The sequence below is a fragment of the Neomonachus schauinslandi genome, chromosome 5 (assembly GCF_002201575.2).
Source record: "Neomonachus schauinslandi chromosome 5, ASM220157v2, whole genome shotgun sequence".
Lineage (NCBI taxonomy): Eukaryota > Metazoa > Chordata > Mammalia > Carnivora > Phocidae > Neomonachus > Neomonachus schauinslandi.
This window is the reverse complement of record NC_058407.1, coordinates 141,050,150-141,073,935: the sequence shown is the minus strand read 5'-3', so window position 1 is coordinate 141,073,935 and position 23,786 is coordinate 141,050,150. Positions and strand designations below refer to the sequence as shown.

The window sequence follows — 23,786 nt, the reverse complement described above, 5'->3', positions numbered from 1 at the left end:
CCCAGTGCTCATCACATCACGTGCCCTACTATGTATTTTTTTTTTTTAAAGATTTTATTTATTTATTTGAGAGAGAGAATGAGAGAGAGAGCACATGAGAGGGGGAGGGTCAGAGGGAGAAGCAGACACCCTGCTGAGCAGGGAGCCCGATGTGGGACTCGATCCCTGGACTCCAGGATCATGACCTGAGCCGAAGGCAGTCGCTTAACCAACTGAGCCACCCAGGCGCCCTACTATGTATTTTTTTTTAAGATTTATTTATTTTAAGAGAGAGAGCATGGGTGCGAGGGGCAGAGGGAGAGGGAGAATCTCAAGTAGATTTCGCTGAGGGCAGAGCCTGACTCGGGGCTCAGTCTCATGACCTGAGCCGAAATCAAGAGTCATATGCTTAACCGACTGAACCCCGCCAGGCGCCCCTAGAATTTGATTTTATTTATTTATATTTATTTATTTATATATTTTTTGAAGGTTTTTTTTTTTTTAAGATTTATTTATTTGAGAGAGAGAATGAGCAGGAAAGAGAGGGAGAGGGAGAAGCAGACTCCTGGCTGAGCAGGGAGCCCGATGCGGGACTTGATCCCAGGACACCGGGATCATGACCTGAGCTGAAGGCAGACACTTAACTGACTGAGCCACCCAGGCGCCCTAGAATTTGATTTTAAATTAGGTAGAACTAGAAGTCATGAGAGATATTCACACTGGAAAACATACTGGAAAATCAGAGATTTTATCTACCATGCAGATTATGCCCTCATTTGGTACCTTTACTCCCCAGCTGGGAATGAGATTATGTGTTGTGGGCAACTTGTATTTAGGGGAAACAAATTATATTGGATTTCTTTTGGAAAATTTTTAAAATTTTAAAATTCTGAAATGATTTCAGACTTAAAGAAATGTCAAAATAATACAAAGAATTTGTGTATCTTCACTAGATTGCCCAGTATTAACATTTGTTAACATTTCATCTCGTTTTCTTTATTAGTCTCTCTTTATATACATACTGTCTTTTTGGGACCACTGGATAGCAAGTTGCTGACCTAATGTAATGCCCTTTTCTTCCTAAATACTTTATTTAGTATGTATTTCCTGAAAACAGTTTTGTCTTCATGATCACATACAGTGATCAAATTCAGGAAATCAACTATGAGATCTCCCCGTAGCACTAATCAGGAGTAGAAGGTGTTGGGCAGTTCGCCATGATTGCTTTGGCGTTGGGGGGCCGGGGTGGGGGGCTGGCGGGCATGGCTGGGAGCATGTGGCTAATGGGTCACGTCCTTTCATTGCTGGGGAATCCGTGTGGCTAAGCCTGCACGGCTTCTCCTCTGCTCCTCATTTCCTGCAGATTTCCTCCTCTCAGTCAGGGTTAGACCTGAGGGAGCCAGAGGGCTGGGCCCACCGGTCTCCCGAGCTGGCCCTCCAGAGCCAGGCCCCATTTCTGGAGATGGGGGGCTACAGGAGGCTGGGCTCCCTGTGCTCTGCAAGGGCAGAAGAGGGCTGTAGCTGCCTCCCTTGCACCCCATTCCCTTCCTCCTGGCGGGGCAGGATGATCTGGGCGTGATTAGGCCTCTTAGGGGAGAGCTGAGCTGATGGCCTGGCCTCCACGTGACAAGTGTGCCCGCCATCCTCTTGGGCCACAGTCTCGGAAGCTTTGATCATGCTTTCCTGTCAGAATGAGTTTTGATCATGTACGTCTCTAGGAATATGTTATGTACATTATAAAATAGGAAGAAAACCCCCCAAAATGTAAAGGATGAATAAACAGAAATTCTAGTATTTTCTTCCCTCACCTCAGGGACCTTGTTCTTGGTTCTATTTTCTTCCTCATTTACTCACTAAGGAATAGTATTACTGCTTTTTCCCCCTTTAACTGTAATCTGAGGTTGAAGACTTCTGGGCTTAAAAACATGATAGTTAAAACCATACAGTAAAGATGGTGTTTTTTCCCCGCCCCCGCCCGTTTTTACCGAGCTGTAAATGCAGACCTCCCTGTAGAGGCTGAGGGTATGCAGCGCACTGCTGTCACTTAGGCGTGTTGTGAAGTGATGACCACACCCCGTCTGGTGAGTGTCCATTGTCTCATGGAGATACAGGCACAGAGAGAGATTGTTTCCTTGTGGCCGGAACTCCGGATTTACTCTCCGAACAGCTTCCGTCTTTATCATATGGCCGTGCTTGCTGCGGTCGTCGTGTTGTATCTTACAGCCAGAAGTTTGTGCCTTTTGATTGCCTTCACTTTCCCCTTCCAGACCCCTCTAGAAGGGATCTTTGAAGGCTGAAGGTTTCAGAGCTGATTTCTAACCAGAGCTCTTGGAAGTGGGGGATTATAGAAAGTAAAGCTCAGTTAAGGGCTTGTAAAGATGCAGTTTTTTCCTACCAGAGGACGTGTGATAATCACCTTCTATACTAGGCTCAACCAAGACTGTCACAGGTTTTCTTTCTTTCTTTCTTTCTTTCTTTCTTTCTTTCTTTCTTCTTAATGATTTTATTTATTTGACAGAGCGAGACAGCAGGAGAGGGAACACAATCAGGGGGAGTGGGAGAGGGAGAAGCAGTCCCTCCACTGAGCAGGGAGCCCGATGCAGGGCTCGATCCTAGGACCCTGGGATCATGACCTGAGCCAAAGGCAGATGCTTAACCACTAAGCCACCCAGGTGCCCCTTTTTAAAGAGCTTCTTAATGATTTAATAACTTCCTTGTGCCTTTCCATGAACCTGTAAAAGTGTATCAAGTAAACTCTGAAAAATATTTTGAAATATAAAACTTCTCTTAAATCCTCAATAGTAGTGATATTATAGGGAAATTCTCCTATAACTTATGAATGTGTACAGGCACACTCATTTTATTGTGCTTCACTTTATTGCATTTCACAGATACTGCGTTTTTTACAGATGGAAGGTTTGTGGAGACCTTGTATCGAGCAAGTCTGTGGGTGCCATTTTTCCAACAGCATTCACTCACTTTGTGTCTCTGTGTCACATTCTGGTAATTCTTGCAATAGTTCAAACTTTTTCATTATTGTCTTTTTTTTTTTTAAGATTTTATTTCTTCATTTGAGAGAGAGGGCAGAGAGAGCACATGAACAGGGGGGAGGGCAGAGGGAAAGGGAGATGCAGAAGCAGACTCCCTGCCTAGCAGAGAGCCCAATGCATCTCGATCCCAGGGGGATCGCGACCTGAGCCAAGGCACGAGCTTAACCCACTGAGCCACCCAGGCGCCTCTATTGTCATATTTGTTATGGTGATCTTGATCAGTGATTATGACTTGCTGAAAAGTCAGATGGTAGCACTTTTTAGCAATAAAGTTTATCTTTTTCAAGTAAGCTCTACTCTGAACATGGGACTTGAACTCATGACCCTGAGTTCATGCTCTACTGACTGAGCCAGCCAGGTGCCCCCATAAAGTATTTTATTTCTTTAAGGTGTATACATTGTTTTCTTAGACATAATGCTGTGGCAGACTTAATAGACCATGGTATAGTGTAAGTATAACTTTTATATGCACTGGCAAACCACAAAACTTCTTTGGCCTCTGTTATTGCGATACTTTATTGTGGGGGGTCTGGAGCTGAGCCTGCAGTGTCTGAGGCCTGTACAGTGCATGTTGTTTTCATGATTTAAAAACATGTATGAAAGTAGTATAACCTGCAGGCTTAAACAAAGCCAAACAATAATATTTAGAGGATAACTAATCAAAAATCTAGAAATAAGCATTAAAAAACCTCTAAGTTTTCTTACATCTCCTCCTCCCCCCAGAGTGTTAACAGCTGTGAATAGATTTCTACATGACTGGAATCCTGCTACATAAATGGGATCCATCTACTTCTGCAGTGTTTTTAAATGTTAGCAAAATATCACAAACTTATTTTCACATGAGTACAGAGAAACCTGCCTCATTCTTCCTGATCCAGTACTTGATAGTAGCGATGCGCTTTAATTTGAATAACCATTCACACAGAAATGGGTGCATTAGTTTCTTGCTTTTAACAATTTACCATAAAGTTGGTGGGCTTAAAACACAGAAATTTATTTTCTCACAGTTCTGGACACCAGAATTCCAGAACCAAGTCATCAGCGGGGCCACAGTACCTCCAGAGGCTTTGGGAGGAATGCTTGCATTTGGCTTTGAGCTCCTGTTGGCTCCTGGTGTTTCTGGCTTCTAGATGCGTCCCTCCAATCTCTGCTTCTGTCTTCTCATGCCATTTCCCCCATGTGTCCGTGTCATCTTCTCTTCCTCATAAGGACACTTTATACCTTGGATATCATAAAGACGTATCATGGTCCTTTCAAAAAGTTGGTTCTACCAATTTCTTGTAAGCACTAGCATTTAAGGTAATAACATGGCTGCCTCCGCCCGCATTCACAAGGTCTCCAGGTTTTCGTTATTGCAGATGCGTTCTACTGAACACCTGCGTCACGAAAGCTTTCTCTGTTACTTGGGGTTATTTCCTTAGGAGAGAGTCACAGAAGTGGAGTTAACTGTGCAGAAGACTATAGGTACATTTTAGGGCTTTGGGTAAAAATGACCAGACTCATCTTCAGAAGGATGGTGCTCTGGTGGTGGTTACGATTTTTAAAGGCTGCTTCTCTAGTGCATCTGTTGTCTCCAGTTTTCTCTGGTGGAGAGAAGTGAGGCGGGCCTGCCCAGGTGGGAAGGGTCTAGGTTGGGCTGTGGCCCCAGCGGCCTGCAGTGTGCCCATCCCCAGCTGGAGCCCATGACTGCCGATCCCAGAAGGATCTGCCTGCGGGGCGTGGGGCCCGAGAGCTGCTGCAGCCACCAGGTGGCTGGATTGCTGCCACCGAGCCCCTCCCCAGTGCCCCCCTTACAATGAGGGCCCTTACAGGCCCTCCCTTCTTTCTGGCGCAGATGTGGGGCTACGGAGGGCCCGGGGCGCTGTGAGACGCCCGTGCACGTCTTAGCTGGGGTCTAGAGCCCACGCGAGGGAACAAGAGTGCCTTACAGGGGAAGTGCCCAGCTCCTGAACTTCCATGAACTTCCACAGGGAGTCAGAGTGGACACAAGAGACCACAGTGGAGCCACAGCCCGGATGCTGGCCAAGCAGTATGGACACATGAAGATCGTGCGGTTGATAGACGCTCACTCGCCTTCTCTGCCCAAGAACCTCTATCGGAGCCCAGGTACCTGCTCCTGTGCTGCTGGGGTCCTCTGCTGGGGCCCTGCTGCCAGCTCCCACCGGCCCCGCTGAGGTGTGGCTCCTGCAGCCTCGCCGGGAGGCCCTGCCTCCCCCGTGACTCCACGGTGCAGTCAGGGTTGAGGCTCGCTGGTCTGACAGGACAGAGATCCGCCAGTGTGGAGTGGGACCAGCCAGGCCGAAGGTGTGCCCAGGATGCTGGCGGAGGCCACGGAGAGGTGGGCCCGCAGCCTCCCAGACCGGACTGCTTACAGCTGTTGTTTCTTGACTTGGCATAGGGTGCCCATTGCCATACGAAATATTTTAATTTTGTATAGTCACATTCATCAGTCTTTTATTGCTTTTAGATTTGGGGTCACAGAAGATCTTTCCCTGTTTCCTGGTTGTACAAGAATTTGCCCATTTTCTTCTGGTACTTACATGGTTTCATTTTTTATGTTTAGATCTTTGATCCTTTGTACTTTATTGTCATGCGTGGCGTGAGGTGTGGTGTTCTCAGACGGCTTCCCCGTTGTCCTGGCTTCATTAAACTATTTAACAGTCCATCTTTGACCTAGTGATCTGAGAGGTTGTCTTTGTCATGTATTCCGAATTTCCATCTGTGCCCAGGTCTGTTTCTGGACTTGCTAGTCTGTTCCCTGGGTCTGTCTGTCCACACACCAGACCCACACTGTTGTCAGCTTGCAGAGGCTTTTTGTAGTACGTTGGACTGTCTGGTCGGCCAGTCCCCCTGCAGCTTTCCCTTTTCAGTGTTCCCTAGTGTTGCTCGTGTATTTTTCTGTGTAAACTTGAACATCAACTTGTCTAGCTGCTTGGAAACCGTGTTATTGAGACTGGCAGATTTGTAAGTCAACTACCCCTTTATGCTTTTGAGTCGTCCTCTGTAACAAGGGACGTCTTTTGTTCAGGTGTACTTTTGTGTCTACAGGAGAGTTTAAAATTTTTCCTCCTAGACATTGTGCATATAACTTTTTTTTCCTTCCTAAGTGTCTTTCTTTGTTGCATGGAGTTTCACTGCCTTCACGTCCTCTGCCTCTTGTCTGAGTGTGAAGGCTGTTGGCGTCTGCTTGCCAGTTTTATTTTATTTTATTTATTTTATTTATTTGACAGAGAGATAGCGAGAGCAGGAGCACAAGCAGGGGGAGTGGGAGAGGGAGAAGCAGGCTTCCTGCGGAGCAGGGAGCCCGATGCGGGGCTCGATCCCAAGACCCTGGGATCATGACCTGAGCTGAAGGCAGACGCTTAACTGACTGAGCCCCCCAGGCGCCTCTGCTTGCCAGTTTTATATTCTGCTGCTCTACTGAATTCTTTCATTGCTTGAATTTATTGATTTTCCAGGGTTTTCCATGTATGCTACCAGACAGGCTGCCCATAGAGATAGATTTACTGCTTCTCTCTGACTTGTGTACCTCTGATTTCTTTCATTTAGTTGCACTGGCTAATACTTCTCGTAAGGGGTTGAATGTGTTGGGGACAGTGGGCATGCACCTCATCCTAACCTTAGTGGAAATGCCACCTTAGGTGAGATGCTGGCTTTAAGGGTAAGGTGTACATGTCTTCTCTCATGTTAAGAAAGTATCTGGCATTTTCTGTATTCCTGACTGTTTTTTACAGGAATAAGTGTAGAATTTTGTCAAAGGCTTTTTCAGCATCTATGAAGACAACTGTTAATTTTCTCTTTAGATCTACTAATAGAGTATATTAGTGAATTTCCTAATAATGAACCAACTTTATGTTGTTGGTATAAATCCGATGTGGTGTATTTTCTTAATGTGATGTTGGATTCTGTTTGCCAGTTTTTTATTTAGTGTTTCTGTATGGCTATTCATTTATAAATGATACTGGTCTTTGATTCTGTTTTATCGGGTGTAGGCATCAGTGTATCTCAGAGAATTTGAGTCTTCCTTCCTTTTTTGTGCTCTGGAACAATTTATACAGCATGGATGCCCTCTGATTTTTGAAGGTTTGGCAGGATTCTGTGAAACCATCTGGACCTGGTCTTTCTTTGTGGTACGTTTTTCTGTTTCTTCCATAGAAACTGGTCTGCTTATGCTTTCTCATGTTTCATGGGGGCCAGGTATGGTAAACTGCATTTTCCTAGGAAATCCTTTCCTGCAGGATTTCAAACTTCAACTCACACAGAGGTCTGCAGAACCATTTCTCTATCTCCTTCTAAGAAGTTCCAGTGGTTATTTTCCTGTATCGTTTCAGTCTCGCCTGCCTCCTGACTCAATCCTCTCTCTCTCCCCTTTCTTGTTCAGTCTTTGGTGGTTTTCTCACTTTCCCGCAGTACTGCTTTTCCACTCAAATGTCTTCTGCCTTGAGCACCTCGTGACTGAGTCTTCATTTTAAAAAAATTTGACCTTTATTTTGTTTTGTTTTGTTTTAGCGGTTTACAAGCTTCTCAGAGGTCATCACTTGCATTCTTTTTTTTTTTTTTTTAAGATTTTATTTATTTATTTGACAGAGAGAGACACAGCGAGAGAGGGAACACAAGCAGGGGGAGTGGGAGAGGGAGAAGCAGGTTTCCCGCTGAGCAGGGAGCCTGATGTGGGGCTCGATCCCAGGACCCTGAGATCATGACCTGAGCCGAAGGCAGATGCTTAACAACTGAGCCACCCAGGCGTCCCCCCTTCCTTTTTTTTTTTTTTAAAGATTCTGTTTTTAAGTCATCTCTGCGCCCAGCATGGGGCTTGGACTCACAACCCCAAGGTCAAGAGTTGCCTGCTCCACTGACTGAGCCAGCCAGGTGCCCTGTTGACCTCTGTTTTCTACCTCTTTCCTGAGTTCTATTTTCCTTTCTCACCGTTGCGAGCATGTGCCTGTGTCTTTCTGTTCTCAGTTTTGAATTTCTGAACCAGGATGCCTTCTCCACTCTCCACCTTGTTTAAGGATGTATCCGTGCAGAGTGTCGTGTTAGCTTTCTTCTACCTCTTTGGTGGTGGTGGTTCGGAGGGAGGGGCGTCTTTACTTGCTGTGGCGTTTTGCTCCCGGTTCCTGTGTCCTCCCTGGAGTAGCTGTGTGTGGAGAGGGCTGGAGCTTTTGGGCTCAGCGGCCTGGCTGGTGTGAGCATCCTGCTTCAGGACTCCCTCCCCAATGTCTCCAGGGGAGTCCTTGCTAGATGGTCTTTTTTTGGTTGTTTTTGTTTTGGGAGGGGGGTGTAGTGAGGCCAGGCCCTGTGTGTCCTTGCTATGTTTTTGTCTTGCCAGATACTGGAGTTCCCCCACTTGCTTTCCTATTCACTGCTCAGTTTCCACAAGGTGTCTGCCAGGAGTGGGGCTGTTCTGCTCCGTCATGTCCCATGTGCATTTTTAAGTTGCTTCTCTGGGGCTGTGCTTTCCTCCGCCAGGACGATTTTTCTGCCACAGGATGGACTTTTTCTGGGAACACGGCACTTCTGTCCCCTTGTCTCTCTCCGGTGTGGCTTTCTTCTAGACCTGCTCGCTCTCTGTGGAGACTAGGTGTGCATGAGCAAGAAGTCTCTCTGCGAGAAGAGAAATGGACGTGGCTTCTCTCCATAGGAGCGAGGAACAGGGCTGGGCTGTTGGGGGTGCTCTCTGTTGTCCCACTTCTGGGGAAGGGGTGGGATTCATGTGGCTCTGTTGCCTTTGCTGACTTGTCAGGTTTGAGAGGATGTGCGGGGAGGTTCAGATTCACAGAGCCGCCTTTGCCTCGGTTACCCCTCTTCCCTTGTCCTTTTATTCTTTATGACTCCTCCATCTTCTGCCTGGGCGGGACCACAGTCTCCTCCTGGTGGCATGGATCCTGGACCGCATGGGAGCGAAATGAGTGGGGAAAAGAGAAGGTGACCAGCCCGGGGTCAGTAACGCCCTCATTCGCAGGCAGGCACTGACCTGAGCTCTCCATTCACACCAGTCCACAGCCTGGCTCCCTTCCCGGGCCTGGGATCATTGGTGATGGACACCAGCTCTCAGGGGGGCAGTGGGATGAGGGGCTCCCTCAGCATCTGAGCCCCACTGTATCAGCCCGAGAATGAGGTCTTATCAGATGGGAGCCTTATACAAATATGGTCATGAATGTTGCCTTCTAGGTATGATGAAATAAGGAAAACTGTGAAAAGCTATAGGACGATAAGGGCTGTGATTGCGTAAAGCTCTTAAACTGTGACGGGTGGCATGGGGAGTGTCTCCCCAGACCCGGCACACACCTGGCACGTGCCCCTTGTTTCCCAAGACGTGCAGGTGGAGAATAGACAGTTGCTAGAAGCTGTGACTGATATTGTGTATGTCTATGAAGAGACGGATCTTACTTACCATCTCAACTTGGAACAAAATTTATTTCTGGTTTTAAATATATATAATTGCTATAAAAAATTCTGGAACCCAAAGAGCAGAATAAGAATTAAGACCCTCATCATCACGAACTTTTTCAGTTGAGACTCATGCTTAGCAAGCTTGCTTTCTCCCCAGATCTCCCCGTGGCCCCTCTGAGCAGTGGACTGGCCCATTATTTCTAGTGATGTCCTGGGAAACAGTTTTTTATCTCCTTAATGTGAGAAAACCAATTATGATGACTTTATTCCCACGTACTATGAGGGTTACTAAATTAGTCCATCACTGAACAAAATGTCTTAATTCTGGTGTTTGACCCATAGACAAATTTGAAGATCTAAGCTCTTCAGATGAATCCTGCCCTGTTCCCCAGAGACAGAGGCCCTGTCGGAAGAAGGGCCTCAGCATCCATGAGGGGCCTCGAGCCTTGGCCAGGATCACAGCCATCGGACTTGGAGGCAAGATGCAGCGGCCTTGCTGTGGTGAGTGCCCCCACAACCTGCTGGCTCTTCGGCTGTGCATCCCCAACAGTTCTCGGCCTTCTGAAATGTGGGCCCTGGGGGGAGGCTGCAGCTCACAGACTCAGAATTGATTACAGGGATAGAAAGACATGGATCACTGGCTAGCTTCTGGATTCATCCTTTAATTTTCCTTTCCATGGGTTATGTTACAAATAGAATTTTCTCTCCAGCAGTGGAAATACAGCAAAGCTGGGATTTCATTTATCATATGGTAGGTCAGCTAGTGCAGAGAAAATGTTGAAGTCTGGTCTCTGCCCACTTCACAAGCTGGAGGTGGATGTGTCTCTGGGCAGGCTGCTGTTCTCTTTTCTCAAAGTGCTAGATTGGAGAATTGTCAGATCGTATACTTTGTGGGCTAGAAGTGAGTTTACTCTCCCACTGTCAACGCCTCATGGTGAACGCAGGGGACGCTGACACTCTTGCTCTGGCCTGACCGAGTGCCCAGTCTTAAGTGTGAGTTATATCTTTGATGTCTGTCACCCATCGGTGGCCAGGCCAGTCCTGCTGGTCTAGCAAGGTGGGTGGATGGGCCCATCTCGGGAGCCAGTACCCCTGGACTTAGAAACCGACTTTCCCAGTCAGCGGAGACCATGCTTCGGTCAAGAATATATAAGTTACTCCATTGCCTCCCATGACCCTTGGAAGGAGTCTTAGTGCTGGATTGGGAGCTCCAGGCCCACCTTCTCCATCAGCCACAGAGGGGTGGGCTGACTGGGCCAGTGGGGAAGCTGCCCCCAGCCGTGGTCAGGCTGCTGCTGGGTGAGAGCAGCATGCTCCGGGGCATTTGGCTGGGTGGTTCTCTTGTGAGGAGTCCATGCTGCCTGTCCCACCTGAGGTATGGTGGGGGCACACACAGGAAGACGGGTCTTACCCAGGGTGGGGGGTGGTTATTAACTTGTGTTGCTGTACAACACGTTTTTTAAAATGGAATTTGTTCGAGTTCCCAAAGTAATCTGGCCTAAACCCGTTTATACAGAAGTCTTTTTAGGCACCCACATAGGCAGAGAAACATTCACCAAAGAATGATGCCCAGGGCGCCTGGGTGGCTCAGTTGGTTGAGCGACTGCCTTCGGCTCAGGTCATGATCCTGGAGTCCCAGGATCGAGTCCCACATCGGGCTCCCCCTGCTCGGCGGGGAGTCTGCTTCTCCCTCTGACCCTCCTCCCTCTCATGCTCTCTGTCTCTCATTCTCTCTGTCTCAAATAAATAAATAAAATCTTTAAAAAAAAAATTTAATTAATTAAAAAAAAAAAAAGAATGATGCCCATTGTCCCTTAGTTGTGCCATTTCATAATTTTGGTTTTCCTCTTACACCTTGTGATATTTAAATTCTCTATATGTGCGTATATTCTGTTTGCCAATGATGAAAAAACATTTTCTTGCAGGCAGATGCATTCAGAGGTTATGTAACTTGGTGTTACTGCTGTTAATCTTTAGCCCGGGGCCTCCTGCCTCCCTGCTCAGCCAGATTTGTTTAGCTGGGGCTGACTGACCCAAGGAGCAGCGCCCCCAGATGTGTGTGTTGAAAAGTCACAGGGAGCACGAAGGCTGGTGTGTGTGAGATTTCGTTCCCAGCTACGAGGACCACTTAGTGGTCTGGTTTTCCTTCGGCTCAGGAACCTGTGAACACAGCTGACCGTTTCCTGCTTTGTCCACTCGGCAAAGCGGCACATGGTGTGATGGAAGGGGCGCCAGTCCCCATCCGCATGCTCTTGCTGTGGGACACAGACTGGTCCCCACGCCCCTCGGAGTCTTTCCTCACCTGCAGACCGCACAGTTGGAGCCAATGGGGTAACGGCCAGCTAGATAGCAGTTTTCTTTCTGCTTGCCTGAATCCTGGGCCTTCCCTCGTGCCCAGATTCCTCTGGGGTGGTTGAATTTGGAAGGAGGAACTCTGTCCCTTTTGTGCTCACGTGGGTGTATGTCCCCCATTCTGTCCACAGAGCAGGTGCCTCTGCCGGGCTACGTCACCTTCAACAGCAGTGATGAGAACCCGCTGGAAGGGAGGGGCCTCTGCTACAGGGACGTCACCTCCCCGATCAATGAGCGGGATGTGGAGAGCAGCAGCGGCAGCAGTCGGGGTGTGTGGGGGGCCCCGTGCGTCACCCCTCTACCCACCCAGCGGGCGCACGGAACTGTGGCGGGTCCAGCCAGTGGAGAACGAGGGGGTGAAGGGTACCGCAGGGTCTGGCTTTTGTGAGGACTAAGAACGTGGCTCGGAGACGGGGGAGGTGCAGGATCTGCGGGAGTCGTTCCTAACCAGGGAAGCTCCTTGACTGGCAAGCCCTCTGGGAAATGTCTGTTCTGTTACATGTACCATTTGTTCGGGAGCTGTTGACAGAGTGTCCGCGGGGCCAGGCACTGCTCTAGATCGACGCTTGGATTTATCAGTGAACAAAACGGGCAAAGCCCCTGTCCATGTGCTAGGGCAGGAGGGCTTGGGCCGGGCAGCAGAGAACAGTGAGCTGTTTCAGGAGTTGGATGCAGTGGGTACGGGGCTCTGGGGAGGCCCTGCAAGGGACACCTGTGGTCAGCTGCCCTTGTCTTGACTGTTGTCAGAAGAGCACGCCTTCGGCGCCAACCTGGGGGTCGGGAGGTGCAGCAGCAGCAGCGAGGGCCTGACAAGAGCCCTGGGAGTCAGCAGTGAGGCCTCTCTGGAGAGCAACGAGGTGAAGCTTCTCCTTTCTTGATCTCCCACCTCCCTCCCCTTTCTTGGTGTTGTGGGGGCTGCCTCCTCCGAGAGGGCAAGTCTGGTGACAAGGACTTCATGCGCGTCAGACACACGGTGTCCTTGGCCGCCCTCCGTGAGCAGCGACCACCATGCAAGTCACCAAGGAAGCCTCTATGTGGCCGGTGGGGCGGTTTCCCAGCTACGGTTTTGGGACAGAGGGTAGAATGGCTGCAGCTCCATTAGCTGTGAGCCCCGTAGTGTTAACTTCAAGCACGCTTCTTGCCACAGGATTCGGATCATGCCTGTAAAAGTTCGGTTCGCAAGCAAACTAAAAGTTATATGAAGACCAAGAATCGTTACAGTAACAGCGAGAGCCAGTGGCCTCCCGGCACCGGGCCTTCGGGGGCAGCCTCTTCCCCGGGATCGATGCCCCAGACCGAGAGGTCCCGCCATTCAGGACCTCAGGTAAGGCCATCTGTGAAGCCGGCAGGTAGACCTCTCGTGCTCCGTGAGGCCAGGCACCGTGGAGAGCAAAGTGTGGTGATGGTTTTCCCCCAAATGATCGGGGAAGCTAGTCAGGCTGAGAGGAGTCCTAAGGGCCCCAAGTGCCAGTTGTAGGGTTTCTGTTCCATCCCTTTCCATGGGCGGGATCTGTCTCTCCCCTTGGTTTCCATACTTTACTCAGCCTCCCTGAGCCTGGGGCGGAGAAAAACAGGACCAGTCTTATGGAGCTGCTTTCAGAAGAAGTCTGTGACGAGATGCATATGAAGCAGAGAGAAAGTGGCGCTTAAGGAAATTTGCCATCTCTGCCCTCCTCATTGTGGGTCGCTCTGACTCACCAGCTTCTTTTTTTTTTTTTAAGATTTTATTTGCGAGAGAGAGAATGAGAGACAGAGAGCATGAGAGGGAGGAGGGTCAGAGGGAGAAGCAGACTCCCCGCTGAGCAGGGAGCCTGATGTGGGACTCGATCCCGGGACTCCGGGATCATGACCTGAGCCGAAGGCAGTTGCTTAACCAACTGAGCCACCCAGGCGCCCGGCTCACCAGCTTCTTAGGGGTGATGGGTCCGACACAGCAGATCAACTGTTTATTGACTTCTCCTGCCCTCTGTGGGCATAAGTAGTACAAAGATGAAAGAGAGAAGTACATTTTTGCCATTTATTTTTTTTTTAAGATTTTTTTAAATTTTTTATTTATTTATATGAGAGAGAGCACATGAGAGGGGGGAGGGTCAGAGGGAAAAGCAGACTCCCTGCCGAGCAGGGAGCCCGATGTGGGACTCGATCCAGGGACTCCAGGATCATGACCTGAGCCGAAGGCAGTCGCTTAACCAACTGAGCCACCCAGGCGCCCCATTTTTGCCATTTATTAAAGTCACAGCTCTGCTATTCACTAAAAGCCTGCAGTTTTGCTGGCTTCTCCTTGTGGCCCCTCCAGAGAGCTCTCTCCAGGGCCTATGTTTCCAGGCTCAGTGAACAGCAACACCTTTCAACTCCTTAAATACATGTTCATGGGAGAGTGGGTGGTGGTGGTGCTGGGATCTTAGGCTGTTTCAGAAAGTAGGTTAAGGCAAATGGCAGAGTAACAACCTTTGAAAATTTGCTCCTCCATTAAAGGCAATAAACTGGCAGAAGTGGTCAGAATAATTTTTTTCAAAACTCTGTGAATCAAGCAAAAGCTTGGAGCAACCTGGAAATGTTCATTCAAGAGAAGTGGCTGAATCCCAAAACTGCAAGCTTTGTAGCACTTTAACTCGCTTTAGTCTCATCTGCACGCTCCAGTGCCAGGGTATCTGTGACAGCCAGTGCAGGGGCTCTTTCAATGCTTCATTCTCAAATAATTGGCATTATTGGATGCATCTGATGACTCCCTAGGAGGCCATGCTTACAAAACTGTATTTGACTTGACTGAGAGCTTGTCTACCCAGTATAACAAAAGCCCTCTGCTTGGAGAATGTGTGTTGAAAATAATTAGAGTTATATGTTTTAATTTTGCAGCTGCCTGAGGTGTTGGATAATAGTTGGGGCAAATAAGATTAACCACAAAAGCTGAAAAGGAAAAACTGGGGAATGCGATGTCCATAGGAGGTTTGTAAAGCTCTGACATATTCCTGGGAATCTGGGAGGCCACACACTTGCTTAAGGCTGTGTTGTGTGGATGGTCAGGAAAGACGTGAGAATACATCTGATGGCCTTGAGGTTCTAACAAGGAGGAAGTAAAGGCTGAGGTAGGACTGTCATCTGCCTGGCTGAGTGTCGAAGATGTGCCCCAGCCAAGCCTACAGAGCTGTGCAGCAAAGGGGGGGGGGGAGACTGACTGGTCTATGGTGTTTACGGAAATCTGTCCAGTCCTTAGCTGACCACTAAGCTAGCCGAGGAGAGACTTCTGTGGCCACATGTGAGAAAGAACACAGACTTTATCAAAAAAGCACTAAACAAATAACCTCTACAACAAGCAGCAGCAACAAGCTGTGGAGACGGAGGAGAATTCAATCTCCAGAGCCACCACATTAAGATGTCGAATTTGAGGGGTGCCTGGCTGGCTCATTTGGTGGAACATGTGACTCTTGATCTTGGGGTTGTAAGTTCAAGCCCCCTGTTGGGTGTACAGATTACTTAAAATCTTGGAAATGTCCAAATTTCAACAAAAAGACAAGATGTGCAAAGAAACAAGGAAGTATGGCTCATAGGCCATAAAAAGTCACCAGAAGCAGTGCCTGAGGACGGCCAAGTGGGACTTACTGGACGAAGACTCTAGATCAGCTTTTTCAAATATGTCCAGTGAGCTCAAGAAAACCTATCTAGATAGAGAATATCAATAAAGTGATAGAAATAAGAACGAATCAAATAGAGATTCTGTAGGTGAAAAGTACAATGACTGAAATGAATGTTTCACAAGAGGGCTCCACAGCAGACTGGAGCATGCGGAAGGCCCCACAAACTTGATGTTGATCAATTGAGATTATCCCATCTGAGAAGAGAATGAAGAATGAACTGAAACCCGTGAGACCCCATTAAGCAGCCAGCATACAGATAATTGGTGTTCCAGAAGGAGAGGTGGTAGAGAAGAGCACAAAAAAGTGTTTAAGAAATAGCCAAACCTTCCTACATTTGATCCAAGAAACTGTATGAACCCTAAGTAGGTTAAACTCGGGTCCACAGCTAGGCCTAAAGTAATGAAACTGTCCAAAAACAAAAGGCGAAGCTTGAAGGGAGCAAGAGAGAAGTGAGTCCTTTACACATAAGGAAACCTCCTAAGATTAACTGCCAATTTCCCATCAGAAACCATGGGACCTAGAGGACATTTGATGACCTTGTCAGAGTAATGAGAGGAGGAAAACAAAACTCCACCAAGAATGCTATATCCGAGCAAAAACTGTCCTTCCAAAGTGAAAGAAATTAAGACGGTCGCGCGGTCGCAGGTAAACAGACTCCGAGAGTTTGTTGCTACCGGACCCACCCTCCAAGAAGCACTAACACCGTCCAGGCTGAAGTGGAGACAGACGGGCTGAGGCCCTCCGGACCGTCTACTCCGCCTGAGGGCACAGAGAGGAGGGGACTGGAGCCCTTGGCGCCAGCAGCACCGTCCCACTGGGGGGATTCGGGGACTGGTGGCACCGAGGAATGCACGCCTGGCAGGAAGGGCCCTGCGTTGCCGCAGTGCCTCTGTAGGTCCCCACCCACCCTCTGACCCACCCTGGCTCATCTGCCCTCCAGGACCTCGCCACGCTGCTGGAGCAGATTGGGTGTCTAAAGTACCTGCAGGTGTTCGAGGAGCAGGACGTGGACCTCCGCATCTTCCTGACCCTCACTGAGAGCGACCTGAAGGAAATTGGCATCACGTGAGTGCAGAGGGGCCCTTGGTTTCCGCCGAGCCTGAAGGGGCCAGCTTAGCTTGCAACGTCCCAAGGCTGCGGTGGAACGAGCTGCCCTGTCTGGAAGTCCGTTCGCTCCCTGCAGCCAGCTGGCCTCTCCAGCCCCGCAAGCTGGCCCGGCTGTCTACCTGAGAGCTTCCCAAGGTGGTGGGAGGCCATTCACAGCCTGGCCCTGGCTGGCCTGGCCTCCTTGTTGAGTGAAAACAGCAGCAACCAGGCAGGGGAGGCAACCAGGCAGGGGAGGCCAGCCCCAACTGGGTCACTGCTTGGAACCCTTTGTTTCTGTCATCTGTCCCAGGATCCTGGGGGCCACTCTCCCCCTTCCAAGCTGGGACCTTGCCTAGGGGACCATCTTGGTGGAAGGACGGTCTGTGGCACCTCTGCACACCCCGCCAATCTGTGTACTTCTCTCAAATTCACCCCTGCAGGCTGTTTGGGCCGAAGAGGAAGATGACCTCGGCCATTGCTCGATGGCACAGCGGCGCCCGTCCCCCCAGCGATGCCCTGGAGCTGGCCTATGCTGACCGGCTCGAAGCCGAGATGCAGGAGCTCGCCATCCAGCTGCACAAAGTAGGTGGGGAGCAGGGGAGGGGCCGTGCGAGAGGGGCGTGGAGACACGGCTGCAGCGAAGGACGCAGAGGAGAGCGAGCAGTGGGGACAAGTACCCAGGGTCAGCAGGGGAAGCAGCCGGGACAGGCGATGGGACAGCAAGGGCAGAAAGCGGTACTGTTCCTGTGCCCAAGGGGAGATGCACGGGCAGGAGCGTGGGCGGACCCAGAAGATAAAGGGGGAGGGCGGAGAACGAGCAGCCAGCACAGACGCCACCGCGCTTGGGCAGAGGCGGCTCCATCTGGAGATGGGCGTCCCCGTCCTCCAGCCCAGGAGACGGCAGAGAGAGAGCCGGGGTCGGGGGCAGCCAGCCTTGCACGCCCCCAGCTCACTTAGGCACGCGGGCTCCTGCGTCTCGCATGGCAGCGCTGTGAGGAGGTGGAGGCCATGCGAGGCCAGGTGTCGCAAGAGCAGGGACTGCGCGCCGTGCTGGAGAGCTGCCTCCTGGAGCAGGATGGCGCCCAGAAGGACGTGCACGCCCAGCTGCAGGAGACCTGGGCCCTCGCCCGGGATGCCGCTCTCATCCTGGACCAGCTGCGGTGAGTGGGCATCTGAGCTGCCCCCAGGCCCAGGCCAGACCCTGAGTCACCGATGCCTCCAGATTCTTCAACCAAGGGTTTGTTGGTAGGGCCTCTTGGGGTCACTCACTGTCGTCCTCCGTTTTGTTCTGGCTCTGTCTGCAGAGCAGACCCAGGCAGCAAACAGGGCCCCGAGAATCTGCACGCTATGTGCAGCTCGTCCTCTGCCTGGGTCTCGGGCCTTGAAAGCTTGCCGTGAAGGCGGAGCCCCACCTGCCACTCAGGGAGGTGGGGGTGTCTGCCGCCCCCGCGGGGGCCAGGGAAGGCACTCTTGCCAGGCCTCTCCCTCACCAGCACTTGGCCTTGTGTCTGGCAGAGCCTGTCAAGCCGAGCTGTCAGCCAGAGTGAAGCAGGAGGTGTCCATCCGAGGGTCCCCCCTGGGCACAGCCCTCCCCACAGCTGGTAAGAACAGTGTACTGGCTCAGGATTGCATAGACGCTGCCCTGGGCCCCGTGTTAGCACCTGTTCCAGCAGTTATCATACTGACACTCCATCCCTCCTGTACACCATCCCAGGCTCCAGAGTGAGGGTGCCCTGTCACCCCCATTTCCTCCCCATGGTGGGAGGCAAAAGCCCTTGGGCCCTGGCCAACTGTGCTGTCCAGGATCTGCAGTGACTTCTGCAGCCTACAGCTGGGGCTACCCCCGGGCAAGACCTCCCTGTAGGCCAGGGACCTTCACACTTTCATTCCTGGGGCCGGACCCTGACAGGGCTTTGAAGAAACAGGTGGGAGAACATATTTTGGTATAACAAGGAGGTCACGCAGGAACCGACAGCTGGGTGGGTCCCCTGGTCGCAGCAGCTCAGGACAAAGAGGGCAGGACCTGTGGTGACCACACAGGCCCCAGGCCCACCTGGTTCTCTGTCCGCAGACTCCAACGGCTGGCCAGCCTCCCTGCAGGCCCTGAGCCTCCCTGAGCTGTCAGGAGTATTGGAGGATCGAGTCCAGGAAATGGGTGAGTCTCCAGGAGGGCAGCCAGTGGCCTCACCCCCAGCAGGGGCCGAACATGGGTGAACAGGGAGAGCCCCGCCTGGTCAGCTCTGACCCCTGGGTCAGCCCTGCCCTAGCCTACTATTCCCCACGGCCACGCAGTCCTAGGCACCCCCCCCCACTCCCGGCCTTCTCACACTTGCAAAGCAGTAACTAACTGCTCCTGTCCTCAGGGCGAGTGCTATGCTCAGTGACCCAGAGCTTGGAGAAGCTGCAAGTGCTGAACGGGAAGAACTGGCGGGAGCCTTAGCTGGGAGGGACGGTGAGTGTCCGCCAGCCCAGGCCCCGGGCTGGGAGAGCAGGGCACCCTGGGCAGCAGTGAGCTCTCCCTTCAGTCTTCCCTTTCCCTTCTCAGAATCCGACGTTGGGTGACTGATCCACCCTGAAGCTGTGTGCCTGGAAGACAGGAGCGCGGACAGCAAGCGGCTGCAGCGGGCCGGAGGATCAGGCCCCCGGAGCAGCAAGCAGGATAGGGCTGGGGCGAGGAGGGAGGCCCACACCAAGGCAGGACGAGGGCCTCTAGGCCAGAAGCCCGGGGGTGAGGCCCAGAGCGGGCAGGGCCACGGGGAGAGAGCGGGTCCCCGTACACCGCAGGTGCCACACGGAGAGGACTGGGCACTTGGGCAGCGTATGTCATTGGCTGGAAAATAAAATGTAAGCTCTGCTGGTGAGGGGCTCCGTTCTGATCCCGCCACCTGTAGTGCTGGCTGACAAACCAAAGCCGGGCAAGGCAGGCCGACACCACCGTGTGCAGAGCAGGGCAGACCGCCTGACCCCCTCCTGCTCTGCCATCCCCTGCATCGAGGGCTGCCTTTGCCCCGAGCCCCATGGAGTCTACAGAAGCAATCTGAAGAGTGACGCACACCCCCAAGCCCCAAGGAAGGAAGAGAGGAACAGGTACAGGTATTTTATTTACAGAAAGAAGTGCCTATGCCCCCACGTACTGGCCACTTCATCGAGGCTCTAAGGTGGAAGAGATGCTCAGGCTAGGCCGGAGCACAGCTTTCCTTACCAGGCCAAGCAGGTGCTGTGGAAACTTTGTTAGCTTCACTGAGAAGTCCTTCCGGACATAGGGCCAGTGGTGACCTTCCCGTCTGTGGTGGCTCGGCGGTTGTCATTCTGCACACTCGGCCCGTGCTTCCATACCATGTCCTGGAGCTGCCTGCAGCCTGTGCTGGGAATGCAGAAAGGGAGGCTCGCAAAGCAAAGAGCAGGGAGCTCAGCCCTGGAGGAGGTGTAGGGCCCAGAGAGGCCTGAAGCTGGCAGTCCCACAGCAACCACAGGGAGGCGGACGCCACCTCCCCCTGGGACAGGAGGCCCGTATCAGCTCCACGCTGAATGGACCCCAGCACTCTTGCGCCTGGCTCCCGCCCTTAAGTCCTTGGGTAGTGGGAGAAGCCCCCCCCCTGGTGCACTCAGCCCCAGGCCTGTGGCTGGGACCAGAGAACACACACAGCAGCCGAGAATGGACTTTCCTGTCCTTTCTCTTTCAACAACTCCAGCTCGGCCTCATGGCCCCAACTAACCTTAGGGACCAAGCCCCAATGGGGTAAAGGGGCTTCGAAGCCTCACTCCCAGTTCACACACCACAGAAAAAATTAAGTAAGGCTAACCACCACCAAAAGTAACAGTACAACATTCTAAGCTGAGCCAGCTCTTCTCTCAGCCCTGGGGCTGGCTGGTGACAGGACTCAAGGCATGCTCCACAAGAATAAAGGGACTTCTCGATGGTCTGTGTGTTTACCTACCCACGTGGATGAATGGGGGATACCTCCACCAACCTGAGTCTCATGTGGAGAGTTTGCGCCTTGGGGTAGGAGAAAATGTCCTGAGCCTGGAAAGCCAGGCCATCTACTGACCAGGGTGGGCTCCCAGTAACCTGGCCACCACCCGGTAGCTGCCCAGGGCAGCAGAGAGGAGTTGTGAACACACAGGAGGAGATACGTCTCCTAGGAGTTCAGGGCACAGAACCAGGGGAGGGCAAGAGACACGCTGCATAGACTCAACCTCAGGAGGAAGACGGGAGGAGCTTCTCCAGCGCTTTCTTCTGCTTCTCAGTGGCAGCGGCCAAAGCCTCAGCCAGTTTCTCTTCGGGCATCATGTTGAGCACCTTGAGAGCGAAGAGCAGCTGGTACTTGGCGGTGCTGGTAAAGGCGTTGCTCAGGAAGTTGGGAAAGCCACCGACTCGGTCCTTTTGGGTGTAAAGTGGGACGCGCACAAGCCCCAGCACCTGCACAGAGGAGACCGGAGTGGGATCAGGCCCCCACACCAATGGTGCAGCCCTAGCAGGAGGAGCCTGTGAGCTGCTAGGCCAGGGGAAGGGCAGCCAGGTTGCGAAGGCTGTAATGCGAGACCCGGGCTGGGTCTGGTGAGGCGGAAGCCAGCCATACCCTTGGAGCAGTGCAGCCCCTCTACTCCCCAGGCAAGTTTCAAAGCTGACCCCATGCACCCATGACCACCCTTTGCACTCTCAAGTCCCAGCTCCCATCCGCTGGCACGAAGCCCCCAGTTCATACCCCATGCTCCCCCTTCCACGGGTGAATCCCAAATATCCCAAGTATGACTCCCCGCCCCTCCAGACTATAAAACCCACAGACCCTAAGAGACTTCATCACCCCAACCGTGAGATCCAGCCCATGAACCAGCCCTAGTTTCCCACCTCCCCAGAAGGCACCACCCCATCCCATCCTCCCACCGATCCCACTCCCCGCTCCCAGGATTGGCAATGGCAGGCAGCAAGGCAGATGGAACACAGCCCCGAGGGAACCCCAGCCCCGGGCCCCTCGCTCCCACACCTGCCCCCAGTTCCCTCTCCCCACCCCGATGCTGGAGACAGCGACACCCCACCCAGCCCGGCCAGGGGACCCTCAGGGGGACGTGTTACCCATCGGTGCCTTCCACGGAGCCAGAGCCAAACCCCGGGGCGGGGGGCGGGGCCCGGGCGGCGGCCCCACCTCCAGGCCGTGGTCGCGCGAATGCACCGCGCTTATCTCCACAGCGTGCAGCTGCTCCAGCGTCAGCTGCCGTGCGTACAGGTGCGCCACGACGCGGTGTGGGCCCTCGGTCAGGTGCGAGCTCAGATAGTCGGCCTCCGTGAGGCGCAGGCAGCCTAGGCCCAGGCCCAGCACCCGGTTCAGACCGTCCTCCAGAGACCAAAAGCGCCGGTCCACGAAGCCCCCGGGAAAACCCAGCAGCCCGTCGAAGCGCATCTGCATCTGCAAAGGAGGGCCGGGTCACGGGCGCGGGGTGCGAGCGGCGTCCCGTCCCCCGCCCGCCCACCCGCGTCCTCACCAGCACCGAGAAGCGCATGGGGATGCGGCCGAAAAGCTGCCCGGGGTTGGCGGCGTACAGCATGGCGTGGCACGAATGGCTCCAGCCCGGCCCCAGGCGCATAGCCTCCACCCGGCTGATCTGCTTCAGCTCCGGCACCGCCGCCGACATCTTGACACTGCCCCGCCGCGGCCGGGGCACCGCTGCTTAAGTGCATGCGCGGGCCCGCCCCCGTCGGGCCTGGCCAATCTGAAGGCGGGCCGCCCTTAGGCCCGCCCCTCCACCAATTGCCGACGCCCATCGGGGCCGAGCCCTTCGCGGCGCTCCGTCGCGTCGTTGAGGCGCAGAAGGGGCGTGTGCAAAAGGAGGGGGCTGCGCGCGCCCCCGCCCACGGCCCTCGAGAACCACGACGCCCAGGAGGCACCGCGCCCGGACCGAGCTCTCTCGAGACGAGCGGGGCCTCGGGGCCTCGGGGCCCTCGGGCGGGAGCTGCTTCCGGGCTGGGGCTCCGACTGCCCACAACGAGTCCTATGCCTTCCCCCAACGCCTCCCTGGGAGCGACGCCCCACAGGCTTCACACTACCAGTCCCCGCCTCGCTCCCCGGCTGGCGCCTCCCAGAGGAGGGCTGCGCGGAGCCCCAGACCAGAGGTTACGACCCTTCCCTGCACGCGCGCCAGCCAAGCACTCCCATCCAAGGTCACTGCCGGTCAGCGCGACTCCAGAAGAGCAAGGAAAGCAGGGCCCGGCAGAGCTCCGGCTGCCCCCACAGTCCACGCACAGCCCCTGGGGCTCCTAGACCCAGCCTGCTGGGGGAGGAAGTACCTTAAATCCGAGCCCAGCATCCCAAGTGTCCTCCCAGTCAGACACCATATGCCAGGTTCGAGTGGAGGAAATGGGGTCTCTCCCATTTACCAAGGAGAAACTTGGGACACAGAGGAACAGGACTTGCCTTAAGGGCACCCAGCAGTTGGTGCCAGAGCCAGGATCCCACCCTGTCTCCTCCCGTGTCCACAACAGAAAACCTCCTAACTTTCACAGAGAGGGCCTGAAGTACTTACCCCGTGTCTGCTGGAGAAGGAAGTCGCTGGGGCTCGGGAACGCGGGAAGCAGTGTCCAAGAGGGAGCACTGGGGCTCCTTGGAATCCTGCAGTGGGGCCACTCACTCCACTGGTTGACCCAAACTCCATTCTCCTCCCACAGTGGGCACGGATTTAATGAGCAAAGGAACCGCCACCTGCACTCACAGGATGGGCGCCCCAGCCACAGCCTCGGAGAACCGCGTGCAGTGAGCAAGGGCAAGCGCTGTGGCGGAGAAGGCTGCCCTCAGCAGGGCTGAGGAGAGGAGAGCAGGGGCAGAGGGCTGGCAAGGGGTTGGTAGGACCCAGTATACACTCGTTCACACAGTGAGTCCGTGCCAGTACTCTCAAATGGGGAATAAGGATCCAAAGAGGCAGGCTCTGTCCCCAGCCATGGCCTCTCCCGGGGGTCAGGACTCAGAAGGGTCAAGCACAACTGGCAGGGGAAGCCAGATTCCAGGGCAAGTAACGGTGTCTGAAGAGAGGTCAGCGAGGGGAAGGGCCCATCCCGAGACAGACGACATCTCCAGGCCACAGGTGGCCACGTCTCCATGACCCAAACCCAGGGCTGGGGGAAGGGGGGAGGAAGGGGGCACAGAGGAAAGGTACCCCACGCCCCCAACCCCTCCCTGACACAAGATGTTAACACAATTCCTGGTCCATTGGCAAAAGTGTGGAGGGAGATCCAGCACATCCCACGCAAGAACTCGTCTGACACGGAACACCTTTCTACCCACCCTGGGACCATGCCAGA

General features: G+C 53.2%; 2 protein-coding genes across 8 annotated transcripts in view; one reads left to right on the top strand and one right to left on the bottom strand.

The window, feature by feature from the left end:
* Positions 1 to 19,553, top strand: part of ANKS3 (ankyrin repeat and sterile alpha motif domain containing 3) — a 30,233-nt gene extending 10,680 nt beyond the window's left edge. For 3 of the 5 annotated variants that reach the window (XM_021698176.2, XM_021698180.2, XM_021698179.2), the window contains 12 exons: positions 5,000 to 5,135; positions 9,765 to 9,923; positions 11,906 to 12,043; positions 12,522 to 12,631; positions 12,922 to 13,098; positions 16,350 to 16,474; positions 16,936 to 17,077; positions 17,483 to 17,655; positions 18,011 to 18,096; positions 18,567 to 18,650; positions 18,859 to 18,947; positions 19,021 to 19,337. In XM_021698176.2, the coding sequence (XP_021553851.1) occupies positions 5,000 to 5,135; positions 9,765 to 9,923; positions 11,906 to 12,043; positions 12,522 to 12,631; positions 12,922 to 13,098; positions 16,350 to 16,474; positions 16,936 to 17,077; positions 17,483 to 17,655; positions 18,011 to 18,096; positions 18,567 to 18,650; positions 18,859 to 18,935 (1,407 nt within the window). In that variant the 3' untranslated portion in view covers positions 18,936 to 18,947; positions 19,021 to 19,337. Of the gene's footprint in view, positions 1 to 4,999; positions 5,136 to 9,764; positions 9,924 to 11,905; positions 12,044 to 12,521; positions 12,632 to 12,921; positions 13,099 to 16,349; positions 16,475 to 16,935; positions 17,078 to 17,482; positions 17,656 to 18,010; positions 18,097 to 18,566; positions 18,651 to 18,858; positions 18,948 to 19,020 lie in introns of all 5 variants that reach the window. The other 2 variants (XM_021698177.2, XM_021698178.1) reach the window with 2 other exon arrangements.
* Positions 19,554 to 19,580: 27 nt separating this feature from the next.
* On the bottom strand, positions 19,581 to 22,127 carry NUDT16L1 (nudix hydrolase 16 like 1). Of its 3 annotated transcripts, XM_021698184.2 has the most exons (4): positions 21,977 to 22,127; positions 21,640 to 21,900; positions 20,693 to 20,915; positions 19,581 to 19,859 (listed from the first exon to the last, which is right to left on the bottom strand). In XM_021698184.2, exons 1-3 carry the CDS (start codon positions 22,124 to 22,126, stop codon positions 20,694 to 20,696), a joined length of 633 nt encoding a protein of 210 aa, XP_021553859.1. In that variant the 5' UTR covers position 22,127; the 3' UTR covers positions 19,581 to 19,859; position 20,693. The 3 variants fall into 3 exon arrangements, with proteins under 3 accessions (XP_021553859.1, XP_044771539.1, XP_044771540.1); XM_044915604.1 differs by lacking the exon at positions 19,581 to 19,859 and having other exon boundaries at positions 20,707 to 20,915; positions 21,570 to 21,900; XM_044915605.1 differs by lacking the exon at positions 19,581 to 19,859 and having other exon boundaries at positions 20,707 to 20,915; positions 21,570 to 21,894.
* Between the last annotated feature and the right edge of the window lie 1,659 nt (positions 22,128 to 23,786).